We start from the raw sequence: 14,223 nt of genomic DNA, 5'->3' as shown, positions 1-14,223 counted from the left end.
GACATGATTTTATCAGACCGTCGAATTGGGCTAAAACGGATATCTGAAGTATTGAATATTTCATACGAACGCGTTCATCATATAGTTCACGTCAATTTGGACATGAGAAAAATTGCTGCAAAATGGATCCCCAAATGTTGGAATGTTGACCAAAAGCGTACAAGGGTAGAAGCATCGCGCTGGATCTGTGCTCGATTTGAAAACGATGTAGACTTCTTAATAACCGAATAATTGTTACTATGGATGAGTCTTGGGTACATTTCTACGATCCAGAAACAAAGCAACAATCGATGGAATGGCGACACTCTGGTTCTCCAAGACCTAAGAAGTTTGGTGTACAAAAATCTGCTGGAAAACTTCTTGCTTCAGTTTTTTGGGATTGGTATGGAGTAATCATGATTGATTTTTTAGATAGGGGTAGAACAATAACCGGAGATTACTATTCGACATTACTAACCACTCTACGCGGAAAAATTGGACAGAAAAGACGCGGAAAGCTATCAAAGGTGTTTTGTTTCTTCAGGACAACATCCCTGCACAAAACTCTTATGTTGCCATGCAAAAAATTCGCGATTTAGGGTTTGAATTACTAGAACACCCCTCTTATTCATCAGATTTGGCTCCATGTCCGACTATCATCTCTTTCCTTAACTGAAAAAAAAGTTTCAAAGGTCGTAAATGTTCTTCCAACGAGGAGGTTATAAATGCTCTGGAGGTCTGGTTTGTAGAGCAAGAAGAAACATTTTTTTTTGAAAGGTCTAGAGACGTTGCAGGTTCGCTGTAATAAATGTATCCAATTAAGAGGAGAATATGTTGAGTAATAAAATATTTTGACATTGAAATTTTGTTTGGTTCTATAGTAGGCTAAGTATTTTTCAATATATCCTCGTAAACAAGATGTATTAATAGTCGAGGAAACATGAAATTGTGACAGTTTCAAATTATTTGAGATATCCCTCACAGATGGTATGGTCGTAATGCAATGCATGGAACCAATAACCAAAAAACCTACAGGCCAATTAGTACTCGACTACTTGACCGATACAGTCGTGGAAACCAAGAGAACCCTTCTGGGAGTCCCATATGTGTCTCCAGATTCCAGAAAACTCATTACTGTAGATAGGACAGCCACTGGCACGACAATAATTGTAGAAGAAATAACACGTAAGTGAAAAGTTTTTGAGTGAACTTTTTTTGAACGGGATGTTTTGTTTGGTATGTTTAATTTTTCACTGTTATTAGTAAAATTTAATCTCGATAAATCAAAATTTGGTTTCTACCTTCTCCAGAGACAAAATTTGAAAAGGTGTAAAATTATGCACTTGAGAATTCTTCTATTGGATTGAGGGGTGATTGACCCATGACCTTTTTTTATAATTTTGTGAAATCCACTGAAAAATAGCACGAATATAAAATTAATGACAATAACCAAAATTTTAAACCTATTGATACACATGGTGCGATGGTGGTGTAATGGTCAGCATAGTTGCCTTCCAAGCAGTTGATCCGGGTTCGATTCCCGGCCATCGCAATTATTTTTGAACGTAGCTAATCGATTTTTTCTACAGCTTCAGGACTCGTTTTTCTTTTCGATGTGAAGACGACCCTGAATATATCGGATGTTGCTTTTTATCCCAGTCAAACAACACACAGTTTCGACATTTATGCCAGCGCGCAGGACAAGGAAGACCTGCTCTATCTGAATCTACTCACAGGTAAGAGAATTATTGATTGTAACATGGGGATCTTCAATGATTCTTTCGATTTCAGGGAAAGTTGAGATAATAACAGGCGTAGGAAAAGCAGTCCCCGTCAAATTAACGCAATGGAATAATCCGAATAGACCTATCAGTGGATCAGGTGAGAGACTCGTATTTATTTTGAATAAAAATTGATATTGAGTTTTACTCGTACAAATATTTTAACAGTAAGTTCTTAAGGTGAAAAAACACTTGTTTCCTTTACCAGACCTCAAGAATCTACTTTTAAAGTATTTGTACGTGTTAAAGACTCACCCTGTATAATTTTCAGTTTGTAGTATTTTCTAAATTTTTTGTTCCCAGGTCTTTTTGGTCAGTACATGGTAACACCTGCCAGCGAAGCCTTGTTTGTGATAAACGGAAGATCGAGAACTGTCAACTGTGAAATAGGATCAGTTATTCATCCTAGCGCCATCGTTTGGACAACTGTCAAGTTCTACTAGGACCCGCCTCGTGGCATATATCACTAATATAATTTATTTTCTATTATATATTTGATACATAACAATCGATTCAAGACAACATTCAACTTTTTTCATTTGAACCAAATTAATGTAGAATAACCAATAAAGGAGATTCACAAATGACAATATCCGATGATTTGTTGATATGTAAATCAAGATTTCATCAATAGAATATTTTGACATTCGAAAGAGCAAAAAATAAATTCATATCACTATATGTATCCTATGAGTTCAATGATTTTATTCACAACCTAAGCATCAAGTGAAGAGTTTACTTGAGCATTATAACATTCATAAGTCACTTGTGCTTGATGACCCATTATTCACTGATTTTCAATCAAACTTCATGGTCACACCACTGACAGATGCTCTGAACATAGAGATATTGTTATATCACAATCTTGAAATGTCAGAAGTTTTGACATATTCAAATGAATGGAGATGTTCTTGAAATATGGTAAGATATTTTAGAAATAATTTTTGCAATCGTGGATGAAGTACCTATATAGTATTATTCACTTGGATGATGTACCAAGCACGACTTTGTATCGTTCGGTAAACGTCTTCCGCTTGAATAATAGCCATATCATATATGCTCAGTGAGGAATAGATATTTATACAATACAAGATACAAGTGAGTTAAATGAATGTTTATTCATGAGAAGAAAATTCAATCCACGAGCCCGAGTATGTTTATTTCTTCGAATTAATAAACTCACTTGTTGTATGCAAAAATTCATTCGATTTTGACTAGGATTCAAATGATAACTTTTTACAGAGAATCATCTTATTCATGAAATGACATAAAAGGTGCGATTGATTGTTGCTAGGGCGTTATTCAAGCCATAGCAACAAGTGTGAGATGACATTATATTTATGGTTCATCCATAGACTAATGATTTATTCATTATTAGACTATGGTTTCATCACAGAAAGCCTTAAATACTTAGTGATCTGTGATGAAAACATAGTCTAATAATGAATGAATTAGTAGTGTATGGATGAAGCCATAAATATAATGTACGAAACACGAAAAAAACATTCCGAGGATTGTAAAATAATGAGAGCAATCGAAAGGCACGAATATAATTTCAAAAAAATACGTTTCCGTTGAAAGACTTTTTCCAATAATTTACAAGGTTGGCAAACGTTTCTGAACTCGTCGATTTCATCATACTTTTTACTTAAAGCTTTGCTTTATTATTAAGAGATTTCCATTGTATGGGTGAAAAAAAGGCAGAAGGAAAACATCGAACTATGTACTCAATCCCCAAAAAAATTCTGGGCCGTCATGAAAAGGAACAATGACAGATCAAGAAAATCAAGCTAGTTTTTTATGTGAGCATAGAGTTTGAATCAAGAAATATCTTCTGGAACTTCATTCACCTCAAATGAATGGATAATGATAATAATTAAGGTGAGATTTCTGTCAAATTCGAAATGTTAGTCCGATATCGATCACGAAGTAGATCTTTTACTTGTGTAAGTAGCGAATAGCTAAACAAATAACATTCTTGAAATGTCAGTGAATTGTCATCATCACATTTTGATGGAAATTGATACCGGCCAAATAAAGAATTCAAATCTAAATAAGGAACAAAAGCTTTTCATGGATTCAAACAGAATAAAAGATTGTCATCAAGCATAAAGAATGAAAATAAAAAAAAATTAACGAATGAAAATTTTTTGTTGATCTTGGAATATTCCCATATTATTTCTATGGAAAGCCAAAAACCAATTTGGATTTTTCATCAGCTAGTGGTAATAATTTAGGTTTGAAAGTAATTTCGAATCAAAACTGATTAATCTTCATGCTTTTCTCAAAATTCCACACCTAATTTTCAAAGTTGAATGTTATCTTGTATGATTTTCTATTGAGAATAAAAAATATTGTTAATATAACACCGAAAATTTCAATAAATGAATAAGTAGGTTATGGATGTCTATATTTAGCATATACAAAAACGTCAAATACAATTATTCAGTTACAAAATTATGTTTCAGTATCTAAGTAACAAGTATTATGATGATTTCTATCACTTTTCACCTCATGAAATTTCCCCCATAGAGCTAAATAAGAAAACATGTGATAACATTAATAATTTTCCCAAAATATTATAAATAGATAATCAGTATCGGAGGTGTATGAAGATTACCTACTCATAAAAGAATTTTCGAATGAATTATTACAGTAAAAACCTATTCGGAGAAAAATCTTCATATAGAATAATAAGATATTGGAAGAGGTGGCATTAGTGAAAATTTATTAAAAAAACTACATACTGAACTGAACACATCAGATGTGGGTAAATTTTTGAATAACAGTATTTTTTCAGTCATAATAACTTCATTATATCGTTCCATCCTTCTTAATTAGAATGATCCCCTATCATATTGAAAAAAATATATCAAGTTAACGTCCTAATTAATTTTTGATTGCCTCATTTCACTGCGCACATTCTCATTACGTTGTTTCGAGGAGAAAAGTTCCAAAAAAAATCATATCCCGATTTAGAGGACGCATCTGTGTTGATCGTTTCCCAAAACATATATTTTTATAGGGTGTTCTATTTTTCTGGGTGTGAATCTCAAAAGTATATGGTCGTTACAAATTCGTAATGTTATACTTTATGTGTACAAACGCAAAATATTTTGCGAATGATATTGTGTTGAATCAGTTCACTCGAAGCGATTGCTTCAGAGATACAAAACTCTTTCATTCAGTGCTGTTAATAATAAAATATAATTTGACCAGTATGTCCAACATCGATTCGAAATTTTTGAGTTATCTTCAACAATCAGTTTAAAATTTTAAAATCTCAAAAAAGAACCACTGCCATGCGAATTTTGAATCGAAGAAGAAATCTGCACCAGTGAACTGCTGAAACATTCGATCAGAAGATAATAAAAATACCAAATATATTCAATTTAGCCATCATAATTTTAAGCAGAGCCCTTAGGAAATTAAAGGAATCAGTGTACATAGACTATCACCTATCTTGTATAACTTTCACCTCAGAAAACCAATCATAACTTGAAGATTAGACTGTTACTCCTAGAGATATTTCTTAGTGTATCTATAGTATCTCAATTTCAGAGATTTATTTTGCTGAATCGCTTTCCCATCTGTATCTATTGAACCTACTTAAGCTTTCAGAGTTGTTGTGTACTGTAAAATACATCCGGGCTTACTGATGGATAAACATTATGACGCAATATTGTTTATACTGAATAAAACACATTTAAATAAATTTCGATTCATTCAATCCCACCTTAATTTCAGCTAATTTTAGAACTTTTTATGGGTTTCCTTGATGGAGAATAGCCATTTTGTCATAGTAGTTAGAGAAAGGAATATTTTTTTGGTAGGTATTAATTTGTTTGTTTAGTCTTCATAGGAAATATAGGGTAAGTCTTTAAATCGTTCAAATATTTCAATAGTAGATTCTCGAGGTAAAAAAAACACTTTTTTCCTATACCATTTTTTTCCGATTCAGTCCTGATATAGCCACTTAAAGTTTTCATAATGAGCTGTGCCACCCCTAGAAAAACAAAATTACCTTCAGAATAACTAGTTGAATCTGTGACACTACATATTCGTGGGTCTTCAAAAAAATACCCAATTTTTCAAATTTCGCATATATTTTTTATTTTTGAACATCAGATTACTCGAAAACGGCGCATTATTCGAGAAAATATGAACAATTCTTTTATTTTACAAAACGTTGAAATATTCATTAGATATCGTTCACCATAGTTTCAAAAGTTGGTATTTTTATGGTACGTGATGGTGATAATGAGAAAACTGGAAGACGTGGGTGATATCCTGTGTTCAAAAAAGATTCATCAAATAAATGAAAAACAATATTCCGAAATTCATTTCATTCGATAAAATCGTGTGTGGGATAGATCTGAAAATAACAATTTTTATGGATTTTCAACAGCCTGTATCTTTTAAACCGAGCCGATTCGGAAAGAATGGTAGAGGAAAAAAGTGTTTCTTTTGATCTCAAGGATCTACTGTTAAAATATTTGTACGAGTCCAAAACTCGTCCTGTATGGGTGATAACGAGGGTGATAACTAACCCCTTCTCTTCTTTACATTCCTCTCCAAGTTGTACAGTGACTCTCCAGACTCTACACTGACTCTACAGCTTCATTCTTGTTATAGTCACTGTACAAGTTCGGATCAACTAGTGACATCTAACGATGTGATAACGAGAACTTAGTAAAACTGATATAATGATCCCTTCTAATATGGCGTTTACTACCATTGCCACGTGGAAGTTACAAATTCAATACTCAAAGGGTAACCACTTTGAGGGTAACTTCGTGTAAACATCATATTCAACATACTCAGTATGTTAACAGACTCTGTAGGTGGCGAGACTCGGCAAATATTAGCTAATACCAACCTTCAAATCCATACTTCATTGAAATCCTACTAAGTTATTATCATATCAAGTTTCAATGAGACATTATTACACATAATGATTTATCTTTTTATATTTTAGCTTATTGAATACTTATTAAGAATCAGTTCCACAAACAAGGATTAGTTGAAAATCATCTCCAATTTTTTCGATAAAATATAGTTAGTTACCCTCTTGAAATATCTATGCACAAACTTCTTGTAATATTAGGTAAAAATCCGAAAATGCATCATATTATAAATAGAAAACAAAGCGTAGATACTGTGTACACGAAATTATCAGGAATTCCAAAGGAGGGAATGAAATGCCGCCTAACAATTATTGAAATTTTTGAATTCTCGTTTTTCATTCAGGGAAAAATTACTGCTCAGTTCAATGAATTTCAATTGGGTCACGAGTTCCGTTCAAAATTCATATTGTTCCAGATTAAAGCATTTTTAGGGTTATACGGCTTCATAACTTAACGCCTGATGAATATAATTCATACCACTTCCACTTTGATGCAAAAGTCGAAAAAGAAATTTCCACACTGCTGGATCATTTGAGTTTGGAATGAAATGTTGCTGTGAAAAGAGGAAATATATAATTATTATATGTATTCCTGCCGGCCGATGTGAAAGAAATGAATCTATGATCATCACAATGTGTCAGTCGATCAATAATTCGAGAAATAATTGAAACGATGAAAATTTCTATGAATCCGTAAAATGTCAGTCCTGAATTAATCGAAATTTTACTGATAAATTCAATTATCAAATCGTCAAAATGACAGGGAAATGTCACTCCCCGATTCATGGTTATACATTTATCTTATATTTTAATAAATATATTATGTGTTCTGTATACTAATGCTCAAATTGTAATAAAGGTGAGTCCCTCCTCATAAGACACTCGCATACGACTCGACAAAAAAATTTGAAAATTTTCAGGACGCTGGTACTGGAAGAATACAACCCACAGATATTGGAATGATATTTTGTGAGTACAATTTTCAGAAACGAGACAAACTGGAGAGTGAAAACGAATCCATTTTCAGATTTAACATTAGAAAATATTTGTCCATCAGAGATGTATATCTCGGTCAGGGGTGTCAAATGCTGCGAGATAAACAGCCTAACAGGGGCCAAAGATTGCGAATCTATGAAACTTCTCGGAGGCGATCCTGGTATTCTCTGTGCTGGAAAAACCAAGAACGTCACCCTTATTTATCCAAATCTGGTAAAAGAAAATGTTTTGATAAAGCTTTCTTTCAATCTGAAGAATTATTTTCTGACTTCTCCAACTTGTTTTTTATTTCTGTGTTTCTCGATCAATGTTCGTTTTCAAAACTATGTTTTTCTACGCATTGAGTGAGAGATTTATTGGACTCACTGAGTATAGAGCAGCTTTCAATTTATCATTTCCTGTAATGGCTCCTATATTTATTATAGTACTTATATGGCAGACAAGGCGTGTGCACTGTCCTGGTCGTTTTCAAAGTCGGCTTGGTGACTGATCATTTTTTTCACAAGATCCCTTTCAATACAAAAGGAAGTTTCCAAGGTGAGTTGATTCGAATCCACCTATACCAACGATGTACGCCTTACGGTTTTTTTTCCAGAATTCTCCATCAAGAGATGCCCCTGTTATACTGCTGATCTGGATCCTTTTAGAAATTGTACCCCTGTCGACTGCCCCATCAAATATTCGGGTCATAGGAACTATTTCAATTCCTTGACCAAATACTGCGAACCAGTACCTTATTGTAGATCTGTGCCTGGTTGTTCGATGCCCGAAGAGGTATAGATTTTAAATTCATTTTATCATCATTTGATCGAATGGACTTTTCGAAAAATAGTGGAGTTCAACTCTGAAAGATTTTTAGAATAATTAAAAAGACCATCAAGGAGCTCATGAGGTTTGTCTATTGAAATAATTTTGTTGTAAAAATGAGCGTTCACTCTTTCCAAATGTAGGTACATTGAACGATTTTCTTTATACAGGGTGAATCTTTAAATCGTACAAATATTTTACCAGTAGATTCTTGAGGTCAAAAGAAACACTTTTTGTGTCAACATTTTTTCCGAATCTGCTCGGTTTAAAAGATACAGGCTGTTGAAAAACCATAAAAAATGTTATTTTTTTTGTTATCTCCCAAACGGTTTTATCGAATGAAGAGAATTTCGGGATATAGTTCTTCATGTATTTGATGAATCTTTTTCGATGACAAGATATCACCCACATCCTCCAGTTTTTCATTATGACCATAAGGTACCATGAAAATACCCAAACCCAACTCTTGAAACTAATTAGACACTGTCTAATGAATATTTCAACGTTTTGTAAAATAAGAGTAATCTTCATATTTTCTCGTATGATACGCCGTTTTCGAGTAATTTGATGATATCTGTGATATTCGGAAAATTGGGTACTTTGGCTGAATACAACTCTGTTTAGAAGATCCACAGATGTGTAGTGAGATTAGGCTAGTTATTCTGAAAGTAATTTTGTGTTGCCAGAGGTGGCACAGCTCATTCTGAGAACTTAAAGTGGCTATATCTTTTAAACAGGGCCGAATCGGAAAAAATGGTATAGGAAAAAGTGTTTCTTTCGACTTCCAGGATCTACTGTTAAAATATCTGTACGACTCACCCCGTATGTATCACTGGGCTTCACAATTTTTTTGCCAAGTGAATCTTACAACTAACAACTATTAGATTTTTCAGACTCATCGACGGACAAACCAGTTTTCTCAATAATGAGCTTGATAAAAAGGAAAAAAGAATTTCGGAAATATTTGACTTCAATGTCAATTTGCTAAAATTAAATTTTGACTTCCCTGTCAATCATTGCATTGATATAATCCAGAAAATTCTCAACACTTCTGCACTTAAAAAGACTTCTTCCAATGAGAATGATACTGAAAAAACACTTAAATTTACGTGCGCAAAATTCTCACTATTTTTATTTCATATCTACCCCACACCATCCATTGAGAAACTGTAATTTGTTGTATGAATATCAGGAATCTGCGTGCTTTTCAACCATTGAACTCTAAAGGAACTGGAATGACCTCGATGCAGGCAAACTGAGGAAGACTGAAAGGGAAGATGAAGACCCATCTATCTCTCTCTGCGCTCTGTCAATTGGTTTATAACGATGTAAACAAAAACAACCCGGGCCGTTGAATTGAGACGACTGCTGCGTCCGACGTCTGATGCGGTTATTCAATTGGTTGCCGAACCATAAGAAAGAGATGGGTTGCTCTACATCTTCCGTCTCAGTTGGACACACTTTTCGTCGTATTTCGGTACTTAAGAGGCCCTTCCAGTTCTTTTAGAGTTCAATGCGTCGAACGCAGCAGTCGTCTCACTTCAGCGCCACGAGATGTTTTTGTTTACATCGTTATAAACCAATTGACAGAGCGCAGAGAGAGATATATTGCTCTACATCTTCCCTTTCAGTCTTTATCAATTTGCCCGCATCGAGATGCCGTTCCAGTTCTTTTAGAGTTCAATGTCAGCCCTGGTTTGAGGAGGCAAAATTAAATGAACTCTTCCAGTAGAGAAAACTCGAGAGAGTTGACTTCCTTTGACTACCTAAACATAAACGATCTAGCAGGTCTCCTTTATACCGCTTTCAAACTTCTGCAAGTGGTAGTATATCTCGAAATAGTCACGTTCCTTTTTGAAAATCATCAGAAATGAAACATTAGGTGTTGAAATATTATTATTGTGATCAGAACTGCAGCAATCTGGATTCATGTGGCTCAGCTCAGCTCTGACGAGCCACTATGGTCGATCCACTGAAATGAGAGGAAAGACGCCATGACGGAATTCAACCCTTAAACCGTCCAAGACAACGATTTCCCAATTCAAACTTCTACTTTCCCGAACTTTCAGATGTACGACATACTGCACAACAGATGCGTCAACATACGTTGCACGGTCACCAGGTCCGATTTGTCGCTGATCGAGGATCGTCGGATACCGTCCTGTCCGGTCCCGTACATACTGGTGAGTTTTTGCCCCACGCCATACCCCGATATTCAACCCAGCCGTTTTTTCTCTCCCCAAACCCGCCCAGGGCAACATGATATGCCATCACGGATGCGTTGATAAGAAAACAGGGGAATGTATCTGCTTCGATAAATGGCTGTCGACGGTCAGCAACGAACCGGAATTCGTGCCCAGTCTGATATCATCGCATATGTGCAACATCAGGACCGGAAGCTGGACGGAACTCAATAAGGACAAATTGCTGTTGACCATCCTCGTGATGGTGGTGAGTATCCTGCGATAGCCCTCATGTTATATTCGTTTTTTTGAACGCTTACGAAATTCATTCACGATTGGATTCATCCACATACTTCCAACGTTGTTAATTTCACGCAAAGTTAGATAATGTTCAAAAATTTTGAAATGGATATTCGGGAGTGTTTTTGCACTTGAAATCAAGTGGAAGAGCTACAAACTTCGTACTCTTGTACGAAGCTGATACGATTGAAAGCTAATTCCGGCAAGTATTCCGAAGAGAAAACGTCATTTAACCTAACATCCTTTCATCTAACCTAACAGAACCTTCAATAACCTAACCTAAACAAGACGAACCTTGAGCTTGAATGATCTTAAGAGGGGTTCAAAGGGTGGGCAACATTCGTTAAGGGGATCTCGAGAACTATAAGAGCAAGAAGAAAATGGATGACAAATTTCCGAGACCTTGAAGTCACATGTCTGAAACTTGAACCTTCTACAGGCACCTAACCTAACCAAACATCCTTTCATCTAACCTAACAGAACCTTCAATATCCTAACCTAAACAAGAGGAACCTTGAGCTTGAATGATCTTAAGAGGGGTTTAAAGGGTGGACAACATTCGTTAAGAGAATCTCGAGAACTATAAGAACAAGAAGAAAATGGATGACAAATTTCCGAGTCCTTGAAGTCACAGGTCTGAAACTTGAATCTTCTACAGGCACTTTTTTACGTAGAATCCACTGACGAGCTTGAAATATTTTTTCATCTCGTATCATTAGGCGAACTCTCGTTTTTTTTTTAAATGCAAAGTTGTATTGAATTTCATTTTTTTGAATTGGAAAAAAAATCTTTTGTCAGTAGATTCCGCGCGTAAAAGTGCCTAAGAAGGTTCAAGTTTCAAATCTGTAACTCTAAAGATAAAAAACTTATGAGAATTTTACGAAAACGTCTCATTTTTTTTCTAATATCTCGAAAACAAAAAATCGTAGGAGGCTACGGTTTTAGCCATTCTTTGTTTCTCTGAAAAAGAACTAGGAAATGTGTCATCGTTTTTTTTTAGCTCTTACAGTTCTCGAGATCCGCCCAGTAGACAACGAATTTTGCCCACCTGTACGAAGAGACAGAAATATTTTTATTAGCCAAATGAAACCAAAAATAGATTTTTTTTTGTATTCAGCAACGAACGTTCATTGATGTAATAGACTTTCCGAGGTGAAATGATCTTTTCAACGAATTTCCACATAAAAAACTTTCTCGAAGAGTCCCACCATTGGCCACAATTCGAAATCTGCTGAAATAAAAAGAAAGACATTTGTGGTTCCATCTTTTAGACGAAAGTGTAAACTATCCAACTTCTACTGATCGTTCAAGTGTTCTGGCAACACCCTACAACTTAGTAGTCTTTAGCCCTTTACGGCTAATATGGATGGGGAGAAAGTCCAGTGATATAAACTCCTCAAAGAGGACCTCAGATTTTTCCCAAACTTCTGAAATAGTTCATTGGTAGAAAATCAGTTATCAGTATCAGTCCTCTAGTTATAAGTGTTAATTTATGTTATATAGTGTTTATTTTATATTTTTACTCTTTTTTCCTTTTGCGAATGAATTGTGTTGGACAAGATCAACACCTGTATAGGTTACAAGATTGAATAAATGTCTCTCTACTAGGTTGGAACCTAGTATTTTACAGTTCAATTTTCCAGGTGATGACTTCCCTGTGTGTACTGAAACTCTTCTTCCTAATCTGCATACTGCACTTCTGCTACAAATGGGCCAGGTCGAGGGCAAAGGGCGAGAAGAAATCGATGACCCAGTTCGGATTCTGCAAGGGATACGGCACAACCTGCTCGGAGGCATGTAGCGGATACAGCAAACCCAGCACCAAGTCCAAGTCCAAGAAGTCAAGCTTGAAATCACGTTGTCGAAGTAAAGATAGAAGCGAACGAAACACATGCGTTCAGAACATCTTCGAAATGCCGCCCCGTAAAGAGCTCTGCTGCAGATCTCAAGGGGCTCTGGCCAAGGCTAGGCTGTCTGATAAATGTTTACAATTAGAAATCGCCCATACCTGTCCTGACGTCGGCGTTATTGCAACAGTGGCGTGCGCCTGTAAAGAACAAACCACCGAACATCCCACCGTGAAGACTGCTTCAGTTCAGACTGTACCTTCGAGCAAATCCAATTCCAAGGAGTCGTTGCTGAGCGACGAATCGGGCTCTGAGACGTCTTCGAGCATCTGCAGTTGTGAGTCGACGGACGAGAGCGTGAAGAAGTATAGGAACGACACGAATACGTATTTCACCACCACGTACACTGGATTTCATTCGACCACTTGTAAGTCGAAGGCTTCGTCCTCCGGAGGTAACGAGACAACCACACAGACCATCTCGAATTTCTCCATCAACATGGAGTACGATTCTGAAGATCTGGAGTTGGAGTGCTCTTCGTCGAGTGAAAAGTGATGTTCTTGTAATTGCGGTTATTAAGCAAGTGAAAAAGTTGGAGTAAGATGTACTATATAGCCTTTTGTACCGAGAGAAGTAGGCCAAAATTGATTTTTGGCGTTTTCAATGTGAGAATCACCAAAAAGTGTGTTCACGGTGAATTGGTTTTACTCCAGAGTAAGACGAAAAGAGGAAACATGATTGAGAATGCTGAAAATTGATTTTGGATAGGTGTAAAAGAGCTATTATTTATTTTTTAAGTGACCAATGTAATTTGTTAACTAACTGTGAGAAATAAAAAGTGAAACCATTGTGTTTCTTTTTAGAATATCAAATACCTTCAATGATATCTCAAAAGTAAGGAACGGTATCATAATCAAGGTTCAAATTGAGTGTTTTCCTTAATTTGGAAGAAACAACTCTAGCTAAATGCGTTCTACCTCTCGACCCTGTTTAGTAATTCATGGTCAGCTAATGAAAAACACCAAATTCTATCTTGAAGTGAAACCAACTTCCTGATAATGAATAAGCCGCCACTTTATGACCCCATTGGGGCCTGAGTCAAGTTGTTTCCTGAAATGGAAATATTACCTTCGCAGGAAGAGCCAGGACGTTCCCTCTCTAGAGCCTTGTCCGAACTGTCTCCCCAGCGCTAATTGGAAATTATAACACTGGGGTTTAATGTTCCAGAACTAAATAATCATTCACAGTGGCGGTTTTGAATATCCTTATTCGGTGCTTCACGATGACGAAGGTTTTCTTTACTGTTTCAAAACACGACATCGACTTTCATTTCCGACGACAACAAGGCAAGGCCATTTTTACACTTCTGTTTATTATTTATAATAGAAAAGTAGCTAACTATGAGTAGGGTAAGACGTAAGGTT

At 35.7% G+C, this 14,223-nt stretch overlaps 2 protein-coding genes and 1 non-coding gene across 5 annotated transcripts in view; all 3 read left to right on the top strand.

Moving 5' to 3' along the window:
* LOC123309788 (follistatin-related protein 5-like) overlaps nucleotides 1-2,352 on the top strand; it is a 138,064-nt gene extending 135,712 nt beyond the window's left edge. The window contains exons 17-20 of the mRNA XM_044893058.1: nucleotides 964-1,164; nucleotides 1,569-1,715; nucleotides 1,771-1,860; nucleotides 2,064-2,352. Coding sequence (XP_044748993.1) covers nucleotides 964-1,164; nucleotides 1,569-1,715; nucleotides 1,771-1,860; nucleotides 2,064-2,203 — 578 coding nt within the window. The 3' untranslated portion in view covers nucleotides 2,204-2,352. The remainder of the gene's footprint in view (nucleotides 1-963; nucleotides 1,165-1,568; nucleotides 1,716-1,770; nucleotides 1,861-2,063) is intronic.
* On the top strand, nucleotides 1,460-1,531 carry Trnag-ucc. Its single transcript has one exon. It is a non-coding gene; the product is annotated as a tRNA-Gly (tRNA).
* A 999-nt stretch (nucleotides 2,353-3,351) lies between the features above and the next one.
* Nucleotides 3,352-13,648, top strand: LOC123309773. 3 transcript variants are annotated; one of them, XM_044893044.1, is made up of 8 exons: nucleotides 3,352-3,641; nucleotides 7,587-7,635; nucleotides 7,694-7,875; nucleotides 8,088-8,199; nucleotides 8,258-8,436; nucleotides 10,539-10,652; nucleotides 10,723-10,920; nucleotides 12,596-13,648. In XM_044893044.1, the coding sequence occupies exons 1-8, from the start codon at nucleotides 3,627-3,629 to the stop codon at nucleotides 13,352-13,354; spliced, it is 1,608 nt and encodes a 535-aa protein (XP_044748979.1). In that variant the 5' UTR covers nucleotides 3,352-3,626; the 3' UTR covers nucleotides 13,355-13,648. The 3 variants fall into 3 exon arrangements, with proteins under 3 accessions (XP_044748979.1, XP_044748987.1, XP_044748971.1); XM_044893052.1 differs by having other exon boundaries at nucleotides 3,354-3,641; nucleotides 7,526-7,635; XM_044893036.1 differs by lacking the exon at nucleotides 3,352-3,641 and adding an exon at nucleotides 7,386-7,525.
* The last annotated feature ends 575 nt before the right edge of the window (nucleotides 13,649-14,223 follow it).

Source organism: Coccinella septempunctata, chromosome 1 (genome assembly GCF_907165205.1).
Source record: "Coccinella septempunctata chromosome 1, icCocSept1.1, whole genome shotgun sequence".
NCBI classification, from domain to species: Eukaryota; Metazoa; Arthropoda; class Insecta; order Coleoptera; family Coccinellidae; genus Coccinella; species Coccinella septempunctata.
Note: the sequence above shows the minus strand (reverse complement) of the source record. Positions and strands in the feature narration are given on the sequence as shown.

Bases quoted from the DNA above. Each gene is read 5' to 3' on its own strand.
- LOC123309773 (XM_044893036.1), top strand. From the start codon at position 7,451: ATGGTTATACATTTATCTTATATTTTAATAAATATATTATGTGTTCTG. The intron at 7,526-7,586 runs GTGAGTCCCTCC...GAAAATTTTCAG, and splicing joins ATGCTCAAATTGTAATAAAG to GACGCTGGTACTGGAAGAAT. The intron at 10,921-12,595 runs GTGAGTATCCTG...TCAATTTTCCAG, and splicing joins TGACCATCCTCGTGATGGTG to GTGATGACTTCCCTGTGTGT.